The sequence below is a fragment of the Arachis hypogaea genome, chromosome 13 (assembly GCF_003086295.3).
Source record: "Arachis hypogaea cultivar Tifrunner chromosome 13, arahy.Tifrunner.gnm2.J5K5, whole genome shotgun sequence".
NCBI classification, from domain to species: Eukaryota; Viridiplantae; Streptophyta; class Magnoliopsida; order Fabales; family Fabaceae; genus Arachis; species Arachis hypogaea.
In genome coordinates, this window is record NC_092048.1 from 93,369,217 (window position 1) to 93,389,991 (window position 20,775).

The 20,775-nt window shown below is 33.8% G+C and overlaps 1 protein-coding gene, 1 long non-coding RNA gene and 1 other non-coding gene across 3 annotated transcripts; 2 read left to right on the forward strand and 1 right to left on the reverse strand.

Annotated features, from left to right (window-relative positions):
* The first annotated feature begins 775 nt into the window (after nt 1–775).
* Nucleotides 776–2,599, forward strand: LOC112732393 (uncharacterized). Its single transcript, XR_003168013.3, has 2 exons — nt 776–1,323; nt 2,166–2,599. It is a non-coding gene; the product is annotated as an uncharacterized lncRNA (long non-coding RNA).
* A 5,972-nt stretch (nt 2,600–8,571) lies between these two features.
* On the forward strand, nt 8,572–8,680 carry LOC112740035 (small nucleolar RNA R71). The gene has a single exon (XR_003170971.1). It is a non-coding gene; the product is annotated as a small nucleolar RNA R71 (small nucleolar RNA).
* Nucleotides 8,681–13,591: 4,911 nt separating this feature from the next.
* On the reverse strand, nt 13,592–16,433 carry LOC112735966 (DEAD-box ATP-dependent RNA helicase 12-like). Its single transcript, XM_025785366.3, has 3 exons — nt 15,942–16,433; nt 15,362–15,456; nt 13,592–13,982 (listed from the first exon to the last, which is right to left on the reverse strand). Exons 1-3 carry the CDS (start codon nt 16,024–16,026, stop codon nt 13,686–13,688), a joined length of 477 nt encoding a protein of 158 aa, XP_025641151.2. The 5' UTR covers nt 16,027–16,433; the 3' UTR covers nt 13,592–13,685.
* Nucleotides 16,434–20,775: the final 4,342 nt, after the last annotated feature.

Genomic DNA, 20,775 nt, shown 5'->3' on the forward strand with positions numbered 1-20,775 from the left:
AAAAAGGTAAAAATAATTTAAGAATTTTGATAAAATTAAAAAATAGGGTAGTAATTAAAAAAATAAAAAAGAGCTTGGGATGTTACAATAAAATATCTTGACCAGAGAATAGTCTTATTATTACTATTAAAACGGTAGCCTAACAATGTTTAAGTAAAACGTAAAAAACATCTATAGTCACATTTTTTAAATGAGGAGTGCTAGAGGGCCAGCAACTTTTGTGATTTGTAGCCATCAAATAGCTATTAATAATGATTTTAATGGTGTAAAATTTCATCCAATAGTTCACTTTTTTTTACTGGTTATATGTGGCCAAAATTTAATAAAATTATTGGCCTCTAGACTTTTCCTTTTTAAATAAGTATAAAAAAGTAACTTTTGCCTAAAATTTTTATGACTATGGTATATTAAGTCACATTTTATAACTATGATATAACGACAAAAACAGTGACCATTAATCTACGTTCATAGTTTTTTTTAGCTATAATCATGACTTTAAAAAATAGGAAGACTCTAATATGGTGATAGTGTCTAATAGACCAGGTGAACATATTCCAATTTAGTATCTCTCATTGGTGCCGTACACAAAGTTGTAAATCTGCAAAGTTTAACTTTAACTCTTAAAGTTTGTGCTAATTATAAAATGACCTATTGGATTATGTATAGAATTGATGATTTAAAGTATGGTTCTGAAAACCGGACCGGACCGGCTGGTTGAACCGGTTAAACTGAAAACCAACTATAAAACCAGTCCGATCCACTGCTAATAACCGCTGGAGAGAAAATTGTTCAGAAATCGCTGAACCGTCCAAGAATCGGCCGGTTAAACTAAACCGGTAACTGGCCGGTTCTATAAAAACGATGCCATTTTATGATTTAAAAAAAAAAAAAAAAATCTTGAAACACTCCCTTCCCCGAATCAATAATCATTTGTGCATCCCCATTAGCCCCTTCTGAAGCAAAGCAAAGAGAACCCTAGCCCTAGGATCCTTGCCGCCGCCGTCCCCAAGTTTTCGGCGCCTCCAGTTCTTCCTCTTCCCCCTGTTCGGAACCCAGGTAGCTCGGCTCGTCATCCCCATCTTCCCTGTCTTCTCTGTTCGTGGCTTGGAGCAGCTCGCCGTTGGTTCGTCCTTTGCCATCACCTCGCCTATCGTCGTCGTCTCGCTGGTTGCCATCCGTGTCTCCGTCGAAGGTTAGTGATGGATATGTTTAATTTTGCTTCTGGTTACTGATGGCTCTGTTAGTCTGTTTAATTTTGCTTCGCATCCGCTCGCCTCACCTATCGTCGTCGTCTCGCGGGTTGCCATCCATGTCTCGTCGAAGGTTAGTGATGGATATGTTTAATTTTGCTTCTGGTTACTGATGGCTCTGTTAGTCTGTTTAATTTTTCTTCGCATCCACTCCTTCCTTTTAATTTTGCCATGGTTAGTGGTTACTGATGAGTGATGAGTGATGGCTCTAGTTAATTTTGCTTCTGGTTACTGATGGGTTTGTTTAATTTTGCTTTGATCCGCTCCTTCCTTTTAATTTTGCTCTGTTTACTGATGAGTGATGGCTCTGTTTAATTTCTGAATGCTTGGTTCTTCTTGTTCTTTTCAATTTCTGGAATTTTTGTTCAAATTTTTGTGTAATGTTTTGTAATGTTTTATAATGTTACTGTTTTGTAATTGCTGGTTGCTGGGTGCAGGTTTAGTGTCGTAACTGTTTTGGAATGTTTATGTACTAATGTTTGTTGCTATTTTGTCATTGCTGGTTACTGGTTGCTGGTTGGAGGTTTAGTGTGATTATTGGTTAAATGTTTGTTGCTGAATGCTGATTGTTGAGTTTAGATATGGTCTTTTTGCTGAATGCTGTTTGTGTTGAATGCTGCTGCTGTTTTTAATTTCGTGAATGATATATTAATTTCATTGTTCTTAATTTCTGTTCTTGTTAAAAATTTGCAATTGGTGATGTTTTGATTTATTATATGCCTCATGTTTTTGATTTCACTCTGCTTCTAGGCTTTAAAATCAGTTTATGATAACTCTGATGCAATTATTTAGTTGGATAACTGATGTAATTATTGAGTTCAAGAGATTGAATTTTTCTGTTCTCATTATTAGTAAGACATGGATAGCTTAGAATTTTCTATTTCTTTCCCTTACTTTTGAAGTTCATTGTTTCAGAAGGTTCAGTGTTGGCTTCAACTTTCAAATGGGAATTGGGAGCTGGTGAAGATAATAACATCTTCTAGAACTGAGTCTGTTGTTTTACTGCCTGATGGAAAAGTAAGATATGATCTAGAATTACCATAGTATGTTTGTTCCATCTAGCTGGACTCAGTGAGACAACTGAAAAATGTTGTTTTAATTTAACCTTGTTAATCATGTAAAATTCAGACAAAAGCAGGGCCTATTTTGGTTGCCATAAATCCCTTCAAGAAAGTTCCTTTGTATGGTAATGATTATATTGAAGCCTACAAGCGTAAGAATTAGAAGGGCCTGTTTTATTTTACTTTTTGACTTAGCTACATTAAAGTAATATTCTCTATCTTTAACTGATGCATTGCAATTCAATTCAACTATTTTTAATGGAAGTATGATTATATGTTAATTGCCAACATATTTGCTGTAAGTTTTTGAGTATTTTGATGATTAATTACATTTAGTTGGTGATATTTTATATAGGATTTTAAATTTGAAAGATACTTTATGATGATTATTTATAATTTATTTATTATTTTATTAAGGAACGATTTTTTTGGTTGAATCACAGTTAGATCGGTTGGATCAGTAAATCAATGAACCAGTGACTAAAACGGTTCAATAATCGGTCCGATTTTCAGAACCTTGATTTAAACAATGTTAATTAAAAATCACTTATATCTTTTTAATTATTTTTTTTGGAAGGATTAAAGATTTTTTTTAATATTATGAAAAAAATGATATTTTCGGTATTAGTATTAAAAAACAAAAATACCATTTTATTTTTAAAATTATTTAATTATATTACAAATTAAAATTTGATATTTTTTAAAATATTAAAACTCAGAGAGAATTCTTTTAAAAAAAAGGAAATTGCAATTGTTTAATATAGTTTGACAAATATAGGTCGACAAATTTTTGTTAATAAGAGAAAAGAATTTTTAAATAAATTAATTAAAGTAATTATTTGTTTAGATATGTTTTGAAATATTTACATTTTTTCTTTTATTAATACACATATCTTTTTAAAATTTAAAATATTTTAAGAATTACATATAAATAATTATTTATTTATTTATTACAATAATTTGAATTGGAATGAATTGAAAAATAAATTTAAATTGATGTAATATAAATTTTATTATTTTCAATAAAATTGATTGGTCTAATAAAGAAGAAAGAGAAAAGACATATAAAAAATAAAAATACTTAATTGAACTTAATTATAAAAATAATTTGATCGTATAATATTTTTTATTTTTTTATTATTTATCTCTAGCAATGATAGTGATATAAATAATAAAAAATATAAATATTTTTAAAAATATATCTCAATAAATAAGTTATTTATTTTAAAAAAATGTCTAAAATGAAAAAAGCTTCAATCCAGTAAAAATGAAAAATGAAAAGAATAGGTGGTAGATTTGTAAGTATTCTATGCAAAAAAATTTATATTAATATATTTATAATTTCTCTCCAAATTTATTCTAAATTCCTCTAAACATCCTTGATCATTTAAAGATCATTAGATACTTTCACCATACTAAACTAACTCTTCCTAAACGTAATATAATTTTTGTAGTATTTACTCCATAACCAAAGTATCAACTGCTATCCATTGGCTTGCAGACTTGTAATAGGTATATCTTGATGGATGTAGCAACAAACTTAAAATTTAAATTACCATAATTAACCCAATACTTTACTGAACTTGTATGTTTTCACACATAGTTTTAGCATTAAATTTCTTCCTCAAATCTAAATTAGTTTTTTCCGTATGGTTTTTACTTTCTATCTTAAACCATAAACCCATTAAATATGAACTATCAAATCAACTATTATATATTTAAATTTAGATCGTTTAAAATAAAAAAGTTGATAAAGTAATAAAATAAAAAATAATTACTATTAATTTTTTAATTTGTATAAAATATTTATTCTACTATCTTAATTTAAAGAAAAAATTAATCTAAAGTATCGTTAAGAAGATTTAATTATTAAAAAAGATCTTTAATACTAAAATTATTAAGAAAGATTAATTTTTTTTTATAATTTTTATAATATTTAAGAAAAAAACTCAAAATTTTTTTATAAAGAGATAAATACATTCTTAATTATTTTTTTATTTATTTTTCATAATTTTTATATTAATATACTACAACAAATATATCCTTAATTATTTTTATTTATTTTTTTATAATATTTATATTAATAATTTTTATTTTTTCTAAAATTATAGTAATTTTTATTAATTAATTATTTATTTTTATATTAGATTTTTATTGTTAACGAGAGAAAAATTGATGAAAAATCACAAAAATAAAAAAATAAAAAAATATAATTAATAAAAATTGCTAAAATTTTAGGATAAATAAAAATTATTAATATAAATATTATAAAAAATAAATAAAAAATAATTAAGGATATATTTGTTTTTTTATAAAAAATTTATTTTTTTTAAATATTATAAATATTATAAAAAATTTAGTTCTTTTTAATAATTTGATTTTTTTAAATAATTTTAATAATTAAATCTTTTTAATGGTCTTTTTAGAATAATTTTTTCAAAAATGTATGTATGTTAGTGTGTCCAACATACAGTTAGCTGATACTCCTAGTTATCAGTAAAAGGAAATTAAAAAAAAAAAAAGGTTTTAAATGATTGCAAACTTTCTTTACAATTGTCCATTTTTTCACAATGCTTATTGCAGCATCATATGCAAGTTTTCTTTGTTTCATCGAAAGGAATGCGGGGTTGTTTTGCTCTATTTTCAAATTTTTTCTTCTGTTTAGGTGTTGCACTGTAAAATAATACAATCTCATATCTTTTTCAGTAACTCCCTTAATCACTTCTAATACATTTTACATAATTAAATTTAAAATGTGCATTGAACAATGCATGTGAAATAATTTACCAAAATATACCAGTTTATTAACTTGCTATTTGTATTATAAGATGAGAGATGTTAGAAGTGTATTAGAATTTATTATTTTTGGTCATTAATTAGTCATTAAAATTTAAAAATGTGAGATAAAGTATGTAACACCCTAACTTTTAGCACGTCATGATCATACTAAAAGTAAGGAGTTACTAACCTATTTTCTTTATTTACTATTTAATATTGAGCCTTTAGTTCGATATCGTGTTTCAATTTTATAGAAAATGCCAGAAAATTTTGTTTTTGATTTTAAAATCATAAATAAAAAATCATCAAGTAATAATAATCACATAATTATTATTAATAATATATATTATACAAAAGAATTCAAATGAAACTCAGATATAATTCCTTTCCCTCTGTATAAAACAGAAACTAAAGCAACAAAGGTGAGGGGACTCTATAAAAGCGACAGGAATCATAAGTAAATCTACTAATCGTCCGCAACTTTAAACTGAGTGTTTGAACTTGTGGCACTGAAAGGGTAGAAGATTTTGGGGTGAAAACAAACCACAAATTCTCAGTAGGTAATGGGAATGTCATAAAAGTAATGAATTTAATGCAAATAATTAACATACTCAGTAAAACTATTTTGTTAAACCTTTGGAATACTTTTCACTTTTATTTTATATAATTAATTACCTTCATTAAATTTCCGAACTTAAAACAAATCTCAATCACAACCTCAGTTCTCAGTCACCTCAACACACTAACTAATAGCACAAGAAACAGATCAACACACAAATAAATTGCAGTAAGACAAATAGCACAATCACAGAGAAACTAGAGAAACAAACACAATCAAATGCAAATGTGCAAACAACATGATGCATGTCTATTCCTCATACAGGCCATGAGCTCATGTGTCGGTTGCCTACACGCTCGCGACATTACCCAGACATGAGTCCCAGTTATGGCTTTCCAGATGCATATAGTGTGCTTATATAAGTCTTACGGCTAGGCCGCATATAGTGTGACTTTCAATGTGCTTACATCTGGAAAACAATTCTCAGTGTGTGGACGTCCCCACTATACATTTGGCACTAAGACCCAAACAAAGTCGCATCTGCTCTCCTGTGGCAGACATTCCTTTAATTAATATATTCCTTTAATCTTTATTCTCTGCTCTCCTATGGCAAAGATTCCTTTAATTATCTCTCTTTCTTTTACTTTTCGTTCTTCTTCTTCTTTTCTTTCTTATCAAACCGAACTCAAAACATAACTTAAAGTAAAATCCCTTCTCAAAAGATTGAGTTTAAAACATTATACTTTTCTTAATAAATCGAATTGAAACAAAACTATTTTCATAATAAATCAAAATCAAATAATATTCTTAAATCAAATTTGCTTTTAAATAACACTTTAAATAAAGTCTTAGAGTCTGATAAAAATTTGGCAGCATTTCCTCTAAAATTCGGTCTATGCCACCCTTTTAGGGTCCCAACTAAACAATCTCTCAACCATTTCGATATCAAATCCTTTGCTCTTGAATCAAACCAATAATTACTAAGGAACCAAACTAATATTTTTCTCAAATCAACAATCCAACCAAGACACTGACATAACCAGAGTTTCCAGCATCGATTACAGCCTCAATTCAAACTCAATTTATATTTTCCATTCAACAAGCAAGACCAAATCTATCACCATTCACAACCACAACTCAACAAATATTCATTATAATCAGCTAATAAATCAGAATTTTCAGCATTCTTAAACAACAAGAAATCAAACACTTATTCATCAAATTCAGTCACAAATACAATTCAAATTTATCATTCAGTCATTCCAAATAATCATAAATTATTTGCAAATACCCACTAGACTTCCATGGCATTCATAATTTTAAAACAGTTAATTTCAAAATAAAACCCCTACCTTAGTTAGTTGAAACCCCAAAGCTACACAGCGCGTCAAAACCCCTTCTTCTCGGCTGTAACATTGGCAGCCGCAAACTCAACTCAAAACCACTCCCGCATCAATCACAGCAACTCATATAAAGAAAGGAACAAAGAACGAAGCGGCGACAGCTCCGACAGAGATTCCGGCTACACCCGCACAACACCCGGTGATTAGATAGCGGACCTGGTGGCGGTAGAAGCTCGGTGCGGTGGCTCACCCTCAACAGCGGTGGCGCCAGCGGCGACCCCAGTTCCTCCTCTTCACGTTCTTCTCTTCCTCGAGCTCTCTCTCTCTTCGAAGCTTGTCACCGGCAACGAGGGAAGCTCGGCGGTGGCGACCCAGCGACTGTGGCTTCCTCTCGCGCGTCCTTCCCTTCCATCTCCAACAACGGGGCATGCGGGTTCCACCACAGAATGGCGAGCTCGTGGTAGGTGTGACACTTCTCTCTCTCATCGGCTCTTGCTCGACCACACTCTCTCCTCTGGTGTGAGTGGCTGGCACGATGGCAAGCTGGGTGGCGGAGAGGCACGACGGTACGATAGCTTGGTCTCACTCCCTTTCTTCTCCTCTTTGGGTGTTCAATGCCAGGAGTTGTCACTTTTTGGGCGTTGAACACCCAGATTCTACTCTATTGCTGGCATTCAATGCCAATAACTGCTCCTTCTTGGGCGTTGAACGCCCAACTACTCCTTTGCTGGCGTTCAACGCCAGCTTCTCCTCTTCAGTTTCGGCCTCAACTTCTACAATGATGGCCTTGCACTCTTCTGTTGGGTTCACTTCAGTGTTACTAGGAAGAGTGTTAGGAGGAGTCTCAAGGATTCTCTTACTCAGCTAAGCAATCTGTACCTCCAAATTTCTGATGGAGGATCTTGTTTTAGTAATAAAACTATGAGTGGTTTTAGAGAGATTGGAGACTATAATGGCTAGGTCAGAGAGGCTCTGCCTAGGAGTCTCCATCTGTTGCTGAGAAGATGGGAATGGTTTATTGTTAAACCTATTCTGGTTTCTCACACCTTGATTATTATTGAAGCCTTGCTGAGGCTTCTATTGATCCCTCTAGGAAAAGTTGGGATGATTCCTCCATGATAAATTGTAGGTATTTTCATAAAGCTCATTATTGGGATTTCCTGAGGAATTTTCCAAATAGTTAACCTCATCCATCATGGGTTGATCTAGATCATATGCCTCTCCTTCATGGGAGGCTTCTTGAATGTTTTCATCTGTAGCTTGTATGTTTTTAGCTGTAGCTTGTGATCCAATCAGATGTTGAGAGATCATGTTGACCTGTTGGGTCAGGATCTTGTTCTGAGCCAATATAGCATTCAGAGTATCAATATTCAGGACTCCTCTCTTCTGAGCTACCCCAGTGTTTACAGGATTCCTCTCAGAAGAGTACATGAATTGGTTGTTAGCAACCATGTCAATGAGTTCTTGTGCCTCTTCAGGTGTTTTCTTCAAGTGGAGTGATCCATCAACAGAGTGGTATAAAGCTATCTTGGATAATTCAGAGAGACCATCATAGAAGATATCTAACATGGTCCAGTTTGAAGTCATGTTAGGAGGGCACTTTCTGATTAATTGCTTGTACCTCTCCCAGGCCTCATAGAGGGATTCACCCTCTTTCTTCCTGAAGGTATGAACTTCCACCCTGATCTTGCTCAGCTTCTGAGGTGGGAAGAACTTAGTCAAGAATGCATTGACCATCTTTTCCCAAGAGTCTAGGCTTTCCTTAGGCTGAGAATCCAGCCATAACCTAGCTCTGTCCCTTACAGAAAAGGAAAAAAGCATAAGCTTGTAGATTTCAGGATCCACTCTATTAGTCTCGATAGCATCACAGATCTGCAAAAAATCAGAGATGAATCTGTTGGGATCTTCCTGTGGAAGTCCATAAAACTGGCAGTTCTGTTGAACTAAAGTGACCAGTTGAGGCTTCAGCTCAAAGTTATTTGCACCAATTGTAGGTAAGTCACCTAGGACCTTCCTTGTGGCTCCTCCACAATTAGGATTAGCTGCCATGTTTGTATTTTTAGCTTCTTGTTCGAAAGGCTCTGTGAGGTTTCCTCCGGAATGCTGTGCTCTTACTTGTTGTAAACGCCTCCTTAGAGTCCTCTCAAGTTCAGGTTCAAGATCAAAGAGAGGTTCTTTATCTCTGTTCCTGCTCATAAATAAGAAGGAAGAATGCAAGAAGAAAAGAAGAAAAGGATTCTCTATGTCAAAGTATAGAGTTCCTTTGAGAGAGTTAGAAGAGAAGGAAAGAAAAGAAAGGAATCTTTTAAGTTAGAAGAGTTTTCAAAAAATAAATAGAGAGAGAAAAAGAAGATTTTTGAAAATAGAAGAGAGAGAAAGAGGTAAGAATTTTCGAAAAAGGACAGAGAGAAAGAAGAATTAGAGAGATATCAAAATTTCAAAATTAAAATAAGATAAAACAAGTAACTAACCAACTAACAATATTTGAAAACAAATTAAAAGATTTGATTTTTAAATTCAATTTTAAAAGAAAGTAAAGACTTAAAAGTTTTAAAATTAAAAAGAAGGTAAGATGGGAAGTACTTAAAGCAAGAAGATATGATAAAGATTTGAAAAAGATTTATAAAAATAAGATTTGAGATTTGATTTTTGAAAAAGATTTGATTTTGAAATTGAAATTTAAAAATTGAAAATAAGATAAGATAGGATTTTTGAAATTTAAAGAAAGATAGAAGGATAAGATAAATATTTGAAAAAGATATGAAAAGATAAGATTTGAAATTCAAAATTTAAACTTTACTAACAAGAAAACACCAAATTTAAAATTTTTGAATCAAGATAAGGAAAGATAGTTAAGATTTTCGAAAATTAAAAGATATATTTTTGTATTTTTCAAATTTTAAGGAAAAAGAAAAACAACTAAGAGACACCAAACTTAAAATTTTAGAATCAAAGGACACTAATTTTCGAAAATTAAAGGAAAAAAACTAAGAGACACCAAACTTAAAAATTTTAAGATCAAACAAAGAAAAATACAATGAATAATTAGAACACAAGAAAGAACACCAAGAAAATTTTTTGAAAAATTAAAGGAAAGAAAAAGACAAAAATGGACATGAAACTTAAAAACTGACATAAGACTCAAACAGAGAAAAAGATTACTAAAGAAAAAAAAAGGTTTTTGAAAATTTTTTTGAAAGAAAAGAAAGGACACAAACAAGATAGTCCGGTAGTTTGCCAATCTCAGAACAAGATAGTCCGGTAGTTTGCCAATCTCAGAACAATCCCCGGCAATGGCGCCAGAAACTTGGTGCGCGAAATTGAACTCCGCACAACTGAACCGGCAAGTGCATCGGGTCGTCCAAGTAATACCTCAGGTCAGTGAGGGTCGAATCCCACGGAGATTGTCGGATTGAGCAAGCAATGGCTATCTTGTAAATCTTAGTCAGGCGATTAGAAAAGATGGTTGTTTGTTAAGAAGCATAAACAAAATAATAGAGAACGAAATACTAGATTAGTGTAAAAGCAATGATGGATAATTAGTTAAGGCTTTGGAGATGTGTATTCTTTCCGGATTAACTTTTCTTACTATCTACTTCAACAACGAACGATTCATTCAATGGCAGCCGTAATTGACTAACTCATGTAGCATCCTCATCAAGTTAGTCTCTTCTAAACCATAGCAGTCCACCATATCCGAGCAACTCATGTAGCATCCTCATCAAGTTAACTCATGGCTTCCCACCATAGTCGAAGGTGAAGACCTAAGCAATCCACTCCCTTTCGCGATCCTACTCAAAATTCCACAGGCAAGGTCGGATCTTCTGGATCAGGGAACACTGCTTCTCATACTCTAGCCTTAACGCCACAGAAACCTCAGTAACCCACGGTCGACGGGATTATATGTCACATATCCAAAGTCACCCAGGCACGCTCTTGGAATCCGCAGTGCATTCTCTAGCTTATGGTTCAATGCTATCCGAGCAGGACTCACACGGAACCCATGTAGAACAAGGATGATTGTCATGGGTCACCCTCAATTCATGAGATGAAGAACGAAAATGCACAGGAGAATGGAATCAAACGTGTATTGAAATAGAACAGTAATATTATTAATCCATGAGAATCAGTAGAGCTCCTAACCCTAACTTAGGAGGTTTAGTTGCTCATGCTTTACAGAAAGTAAAGTGTGAAAAGGTAAAGATGAGGCAGATGATCCTAAACATGGGTAATCTTCTCCTATATATACTAATCTAATAACTAAGAAGTACAAAAATATGATAGAAGAGACTAGAGGTGCAAAATCCATCCTTGGGCCCACTTAGGTTGAGTGCTTGGGCTGAGCTTGGCGTCCAACTTTGAGGAATGGGAATTGAATGCCCATTAGGGGGGTGATTGGCACTGCCTTATATCTTGGTGGGCGTTGAACGCCCAAAAGGGGGTTGATTGGCGTTCAACGCCCAGTATGAGCAGGCTCCTTTGAAAATAAGTATAGATTATTATATATTGCTGAAAAGCTCTGGAAGTTAGCTTTCTAAAGCCATTAAGAATGCATCATTTGGACATCTGTTGCTCTAGAAATGCGCGTTTGAGTGCACGGAGTTCAGATTCTGACAGCATCTGCTACGCTTTCCTTGCCTCTGAATCAGACTTTGCCAAAGCTCCTCAATTTCAGCCAGAAATGATCTGAAATCACCATAAGACACAAAAACTCAAAGTAGAATCCAAAAATGTGAATTTAGCACTAAAACCTATGAAAACATAATAAAACTTGAACAAAACATAACTAAAACCATATGAAAATGATGCCAAGAAGCGTATAAAATATCCACTCATCACCTTCGCATCACCATATAAATAAGCAAACCTCCGCATCACCATTTAACTTTAAATCTTCTTGGGGGCAACTTACACATTTCCATTTAACTAAGTCCATGTACTTTTACAAAATTTCGGGCATAATCTCCCCTAAAATAGCACTAAAACCACCCTTACGGGTTCCCTCAATCTCAACAACTCATTGAATTTCTATAGTGCATATATTTTGTGAAAAGCTCAAGAATGGAAACTTTAATTTATAAATGCTAACTCTGCAGGTTTAGGTTTTTAATACAAAATTGGTTTTGAAGCAATCTGTTACAAAGTGAATTTTATACTAATTTTCAAAGATCTACTATCATTTAAGGAAGATGCCAAAAAAATAGCAGAGAGTAGTGGGTCTAATAAATTCATTAAAAATCCAATTCTGACCATTTGCCTTTCAAAATTGGTGATATCAAATAAGAATCATTTAGCTTTCAAAGAAAACAAATTCTGGATCAATATCGTGTTGTATGAAAAAGTTATTCAGTCAGGAATGTTGCCCTGTGTTTTAGAAAACAATTTTCAAAATTCAGGAAGCTAGTCATCTTCCCCTCATATTTAATTGGCTAAACATGCTATTGATCTGAAATTGCAGATTATAGACATACAAACCAATAGTTTTTGAAAATTCATTTCTCTCAACCTACTCAACAATAAACTTTGAAATTTTTGCAGGACATTCAGGACACACTAGAGTTTCATAGAAAAATAATTTCATTTCAAACAGAGGTCTGGACTGCTTCCAGAATCTATTGCAAGCCATGACCAATTATGCAAAAAATTTTACTTTGGCAATTTCACAACCTTATGTACCGAATTCCACATCTAAGCTTATAACTTTTCGAAAACCAAACATTTAACTTTCTTTTAGTTATCCAAAATTTCTACTACCCTCGACACAGCCCTAATTGTCCAAAATCATTATATCCCCTTTTTATGTCACCGTTCTCAATTAAACTAGCATAGGTGAACTTATCAACTTCTACCTTTTGCAAAATGGTGTTTAACCACAAAATTAGTCACACAATTCATGTAATTCATCATCAATCACTACAAAAAAAAGGTCTATGGTCACGGTATAGCTAGTAAAAAGGGTGACCATAGATCTATGGTCACAATTTTTTACCGTGGCCTATTCTCTCGTGGTCATAGATCTATGGTCACGATTTTTTTTATCTATGGTCACGGTTTCTATGGTCACAATTTCAATTTTCAAATTCTGACACTTTAGGCCACGTTTTTTCACCGTGACCATAGTTAATCTATGGTCACGCGTAAAAACCGTGACCATAGCCCTATCTATGGTCACCCCACCTTAAAACCGTGACTATAGCCTTATCTATGGTCACGGTATTTACCGTGACCATAGCCCTATCTATGGTCACGGTTTTTCGCCGTGACCATAGCCTCTATGGTCACCCCTCCTTAAAACCGTGACCATAGCCCTATCTATGGTCACGGTTTTTCGCCGTGACCATAGCTTCTATGGTCACCCCACCTTAAAAACGTGACCATAGCCTTATCTATGATCACGGTTTTTCACTGTGACCATAGCTTATCTATGGTCACCCCACAAAACCGTGACCATAGCCTTATCTATGGTCACGATTTTTACCGTGACCAAAGCCTATTTTGTTTTATGAGATTTAATTTTTTTTAAAGCATAATCACATCCCAAAATGATGATGATCACAAAATAAATCTAAAAATAAAAAATAATAATCAACAATTAAGATAAGTTGTGATTAAAGTAACCAGCTAACATATCAATATAGTTGAGTGAATACACTTGTCTCAATCTTAGTTTTATACAGTGATATATACACTAACACTAAGTAGACACTATTAACAAAATTGTTCCACAGGCGTGAGAGCAATACAATTTGAACTTTGCCAGGATAGATTGTTTCTGGTCAATTTTTTCCAATGCAGGAATGCAAAATGCAGCTGTTTTGCCTGTCCCATTTTTAGCCCTTGCAAGAATGTCACTACCAGTAAGAGCAATTGGAATGCTTTCTTCTTGGATAGGAGAAGGCCTTTCAAAATCCTTCTCATATATTCCCATGAGCAACTCTCGTCGCTTCAAAAAATAATCCTCAAATTTATTTCTTTTAGTTGCTGTCACATCCTGGGAAATAAAATTAAAGCAGATTCAATACCAACACTAGAACATATAACATAGAAATTACCTGCAAATCTTATAACCACAGAACCTTAAGTGGCTTACCCATAAATGGTATCATTAATTATGCCTTTCAAGTGGATATTAGAAACGTGTAAATATGAAACAACTAAATCAGTTTATCTCAATTTCTCAGCAATTTAAGTAAATTAGTTAAAGCAGTTTGTATAGTGAAAACAGTGAACTAAATGCCTAATAGAGAACAGGAATTAGGATATTAAAAATGACATCGGTAAATAAAAAAAGATGCTAGTTAAATTCTATGACCAAAATTTCAAGAAGCATTTCATTATAAATGCACTTATATTATTTTCAGTTTAATCTCCCCCCCTTTTAGTGAAGATCAAGACTGTTGTTGATCTTGGAATTGGAGCACATTATATGAAAATCAACACATAAAATAGGACAAATTAAAACAACAACCCTCCAACACTTAGCTATTAGCTGACACAAAAAGACACTATCAATATTAGCAGACGAATAATGACAATAATAACAACAAATGAATACTAATCTAAATGATCCAATTTTAGCATTAACAAATCAAAGCATTAAAGGTTGAATTTCAGCAACTGCAAATAATATCAATTTAAAATATCAAGTTAGATCCACCCCCTCGCATACTCAACGGCTAAAAGACTTAAGAGTTGTACGAAAGAAACTATAAGTCATATCACAAACTTAGACTCTATGTATTATTAGAACTGATATATTATTCTTAGTCGTTACCTTTAATTATTTATTAATGAATCTAAACAAAATAGAAGCCTGAATGCTTGAACTCATGTATTCAATTCTTGTAGATGAAATGAATGATTGAGAAATCGAAATCAGTATTATTACTTTTAGATAAACTTCATTAACAAATAGAAAATTAGTAAAATATAGAAATCAGTATTATTACATACTAAATACACATACGCTAAGTGCCTATTGCAGTAACTATCACATCATGAAGTAAATATTAGAACTGATATATTTTTACAAATTAAAGTGTTGAAACATAAATATTACAAGGACTAAGGCGAGTACATTTAATCTTTTACATGCTAAGTTTTTAAATGAAAATTTTCCTAGGACTAAAGTGTAGTTTTACTTTCAATTTAATTATGTAAAAGATAGAGAAAGAAACAACTTCTAATTGATATGACAAGTCAAATTCCATATAAGAAACTAGAAAAATATATGCTTAAACGAAATATGTAAAGAATGGGTAAAGAGAAGAATGGGCAGCTTACTGATACATGAAAGTTAGATTAAATGTTAATTCAGAAAACTTTAGAAAGTAAAAAAAAATTCACACGACTGAGTCCATGAGAGAGAACCTGTTGGTATTCCAGATCAAACTTTAGAAACTCATCATCACAGTTCTCAACCATGGTGGCCAAGCCCTTCAGATTCTTCCATTGAAAGCAAGAACCTATATGAATCCAAAAAGAGAAGGGGTAAGCATTTCAAATCAACCATTGATTAAGAAGCCAAGACCTGAGAAACAACAACAAGTTGCTCATCAACAGATTGTGCCATAGCATGTAGATGTTTCTCTAGGAGCTTCACTGGAGCATCAAACTCATAATCTTTACCATACTGGATCATACAAATTAAGAAGCAATAATAAAGTTAGTAACAAATATATGCTCAAACAACAAAAGATAATTTCCAGAAATAAAATTTTCTGTAATCATAGACACAAATTTTCTGTAATTTCCTGCCGGTGAATAAATCCATCCCTGAATCATGACTTCCAGAGGTTGAATGCACGATGGAACATACTTATTAAGTCTCAGAGATTCAAAATTTTTATTAGAAGCTGGAAAAAAAATACTAATAATAGTTTTGTTAATTGTGAACTACAATGTAAATGCAAATAGAAGCACTGAAAATCAGAAGTTTAAGGTAAAATACCAGAGTCTAAAGGTTGTACACTTGACAACTTCAAAGGGAGGTCTTCAATAAGACTCTCTGTTCTCTCGCTCGCGCTCTCTCTCATCTCCGTCCTGCTCAATGACGACGGCGAGCTCTAGGGCAACAGCGGTGATGGCGGAACAGCGCAACGACGGTGGCTCTACGGAGGTCACGGTGGCTGGACTATGCGGCGCTACAGCTCACGAGGATGACGAAGACGGTGACGGCGAAGAACCCCAAGCGGCGGCTCTGGCTCAACGGTGACGCTTCTCTCTCCGCGATGGCAATGGCTCCCCGCGTGCGGCAGTTCGGTGGCGGATCGGCAGCAGAGCGTGGCTCCCTCTCTCCTTCAACGCCTCTGCAAAGCAAATCTCTCTCTCCTCCGACGCCTCAACGACAACGGTGATGGCGGGAAGGACCAGCCGCGTCGTCCCCTCCTCTCTTCCCCTCTTCTCCCTCGAGCTCCCCCTTCTCCTTTCACTGTTTTCCCTTTCTCCCTCACTCACTGAGTGTTGTGTGTGTGTGTTTAAGGATCTAGAGTATTAAATTGAGAAATTTGGGATATTAGGGTTTTTATTAGAAATTTTTAGGACTAAGATAAAATATATATAAGTAATATAATAATTTTATAAAATATTTGAGATAAAATAATAATTTAGAATTTAAATATAATACTGTGAAGATTATTTTTGGAACACAAAATTTCATTTATCAAAATATCATTGAGTTCAAATAATTATTTCTAATTTAAATTATAAAGTAAACATACTAATTACATTTTATAAAATATGGTTAAATTCAAAATATCAATTACTTAAATTAAATTATATGATCTTTCATTATTTTTTTATTATAACTTTAATTTCAATTTATATAAAATAACTCATTAAAATAAAAGTTGTACATAAATATTAATTGACTTAAATCTAAAGTATTTACAAAAATCCATTTAATCATTCCTAATAAATTAATCTCTAACTCTAAGAACTCAATTTAATAAATAAACCATAATTTATTTATAATAGAAATTTCTTAAATTTAATTTTATAACACTTCCATTATTAAGTTATTAAATTATTTTTTATATTATTAAGTCTTAAATCTTTTTTTAATTTAAAATTAATAATATTCAACTTAATTTTTTATTTATAAAATTAAATTTAAAATAAATCATATAAAATTATTATTAGTTTTTAATTATTAAAATTTTTAAAAGATAAAATATTTAAAATTATAAAAAATACATAAAAATCTTCATTAATTTAAACTCAAATGATTAAAATTGTGACCATAGAACCCTTTAGGTCACCCTCCAAAACCGTGATCATAGATCCTTTTAGGTCACCCTTTTGAAAAACCATGACCATAGACACTTTTTGGTTGATGCCAAGGCATTTTGGCCAGTTTTACTGACCTTTTTCTTTACTCTTTTAGGATAGTTTCATGCATTTTCTTAGTAAATAAGCAAGTTTTGGATAAATATACACTTACATCTTGTTTCAAGCAAAAATTGTGAACTTTACATGATTTCATGAGAATTATGCAGGAATTGAATGATAATATGGATGATGCATGATCTCATGACTTGAAACAAAGCTTTGATGCACCATGTTTGTTTGATTTCAGGACAAAGGAAGCAAAGAAGAGCCACGTTAGGAGCCACGTTAGTCTCATTAACGTGACCACTAACGTGGAAAGGGAGCAAGCTTGCAACGTTAGTGGAAAAAGTTACCACCAATAATGCCCTCGAATGCCATCAAAGCCCACGTTAGTTGCCACATTAGTTACACTAACGTGGGAACTAATGTGGAAGAAAGGGGGAGCTCCAACGTTAATGGTGAAAGTGAACACCACTAACGCCACACTAAGCCATGTTAAGAGCCACGTTAATCCAATCAACGTGGACTCTAACGTGAGGTAAAGAAGAGGTCGCAGGCGTTAGTGACACTCACCTTTGTCACTAACGCTAGGCCAAGCTTGTATTGCCTACGTTAGTGGTCACGTTAAGACCACTAACGTGAAGGGTAACGTGGAGCAATGAATTATAGGCAAACATTAGTGACACTCACCTTTGTCACTAACGTTGGAGATGGCAAGCATACCCACGTTAGTTACACTAACGTGGAGAACTAACGTGGGAAAGAGGGGCACTTTGAAACGTTAGTGACAAAGGTGATTGTCACTAACGCTCTCAAAGCATGGCATGCCCACGTTAAGGGCCAGGTTAGTTACACTAACGTGGACCATTAACGTGGAAGAAAGGGATAAGAAGCAATGTTACTGGTAAAAGTGAGTGCCAATAACGTTTGCGAAGGGCTAAGAGGCCACGTTAGTGGTCACGTTAGTACCACTAACGTTGAGGTTAACGTGGATCATTTAGTTTGGAACGTTAGTGACAAAGTTATCGTCACTAACGCTCTCGAACCCAATTTTACACTTAATGTTAACGCCACTAACGTCCTAACTAACTTTCCATCATGCTTAACTCATACTTTCTTTGCAAGCAAAGCTGAGCCCACTAGAGACTGTAACTGCTTCAACAGAAGATTAAAGGCCCATATCCAAGACTTGAAGAGCTAACTAGAAGATCTGAAGAGTAGTATATATAGGGATAGTTTTGAATTGAAAAAAGGAGAGATCCGGAACTTGAGAACTATACTCTGTATATTTTACTGCAACTTCTAGTTTAATTTCAGAATGCACTTTTCATTTTTGCTTTCCATTTCCAGAGCTATGAACAACTAAACCCCTTTTCATTGGGTTAGGGAGCTCTGTTGTAATTTGATGGATCAATTATAGTTTTCATTCTTCTTCTTCTTTCTTTTCTCTTGATTTTACTAGAAAGCTTTCGTTCTTCATCCAATTGGTTAGCTATCTTGGAAGAGAAGCTCTCCATAATTGGATCTCCTCTGAACCTTGGAAGAGGAATGAAGAGATCATCCTAGAAATGCTTTCTCATGCTGGACCAAATTGGGAGTTTGGATGGATATAGTGACATATAATCCTACCAACACTTTGATTTGGGAATGCATGTGGTATGATCAGTTACCAAACTTCATCTCTTTCCATGAGCAATTAAATCAAGGAATTGGGTAATTGTTCAAGCTTAGAGAGATTGGGTTGCCAAGGAATTGGAATCCAATCACTTAAGATTGCCAAAGAGATCAATGAATGCATTGATTGAGGAAAAGATGAAAATGAACTTGATCTGGAGAATGCAACATCTCCTAAGCCCAATGAATCCCCCATTTCTGATCTTACCCATTCTCTTTATTTTCTGCCATTTACTTTTCTGCTCATTTCCCTAAATCCCCATTTAAGATTCTGCAATTTACTTTATGCCATTTACATTCCGCCATTTATTTCCAGCACTTACATTTTCTGTTATTTACTTTTCCGCCATTTAATTTTCTGCAATTACTCAACTCAATTTCTGCTTAACTCAACTAGAACATTCCTCTAATTAAAGTTGCTTGACCAATCAATCCCTGTGGGATTCGACCTCACTCTATTGTGAGTTTTTACTTGACGACAATTCGGTATACTTGCCGAGGAAAATTTGTTGAGAGACAAGTTTTCGTGCATCAAGTTTATTGAGCCGTTGCCGGGGATTGATTTTGTATCGACAATGATTAAGTTGGAGGATAACTAGATTGAGCATTTTTCTTTTGTTTTGCTTAATTTCATTTGAGTGATTTACTTTCAGTTTTAGTTATTTTCTTTCCTTTATCCCTTACCCGTTTGTTGTGATTTTGTCATTGCTTACAAGTCAGTTAACTAACCCACTAACTGTTTGATATATTGCATCACTCACACTAACACCCATTCTAACAAGAGTAATTTCCATTCAATTTCTCTCTTTCCTTTTGCCTTGTTGGTTGTATGACAGGTAGAAGAAGCGGGGCTTCAACTTCCTTTGATTCTGAACCTGAGAGGACCTTCCTTAGATTAAGGAGGGAAGCAAGAGGAAAGAGAGTCATTGGTGCTGAGGAAGAGGAAGAGTATTTTGAACCAAATATGGAGGAGAATATGGAGAACCACCATGAAGAAGAGGCTCACAACCATGCTAGGGAAGGTCCAGTGAATCATGCTGGGCAAGAGAGAAGAGTTCTAGGCTCTTATATCAATCCAAACCCAGGAAAATGTGGAAGTAGCATCAAAAAGCCAACCGTACATGCCAATAACTTTGAACTAAAATCCTAGCTCATCACCCTTGTTCAGAACAACTGTGCATTCGGAGGAAGTGCCCAAGAAGATCCCAATCAACATTTCACCACCTTCCTAAGGATATGTGATACTATGAAGTCTAATGGTGTTCATCCTGACACTTATAGACTGCTTCTGTTTCCCTTTTCACTCAAGGATAAGGCATCCAAATGGCTGGAGTCCTTCCCGAAGGAGAGTTTAACAACCTGGGAAGATGTGGTAAATAAATTCTTGGCGAGATTCTATCCTCCTCAAAGAATCAACAGGTTGAGAGCTGAGGTGCAAACCTTCAGGCAACAAGATGGTGAAACTCTCTATGAAGCATGGGAGAGGTTTAAGGACTTAACAAGAAGGTACCCGCCAGATATGTTCAATGAATGGGTGCAGTTACACATTTTCTATGAGGGTCTTTCTTATGAATCAAAGAAGGCAGTAGACCACTCATCTGGGGGATCTCTGAACAAAAAGAAGACTATTGAAGAAGCCATAGATGTCATCGAGACTGTAGCTGAGAATGACTACTTCTATGCTTCCGAAAGGGGCAATACTAGAGGAGTAATGGAGCTGAACAATATGGATATGCTGCTGGCTCAAACAAGATGATCACCAAGCAGCTGGCTGACCTTAC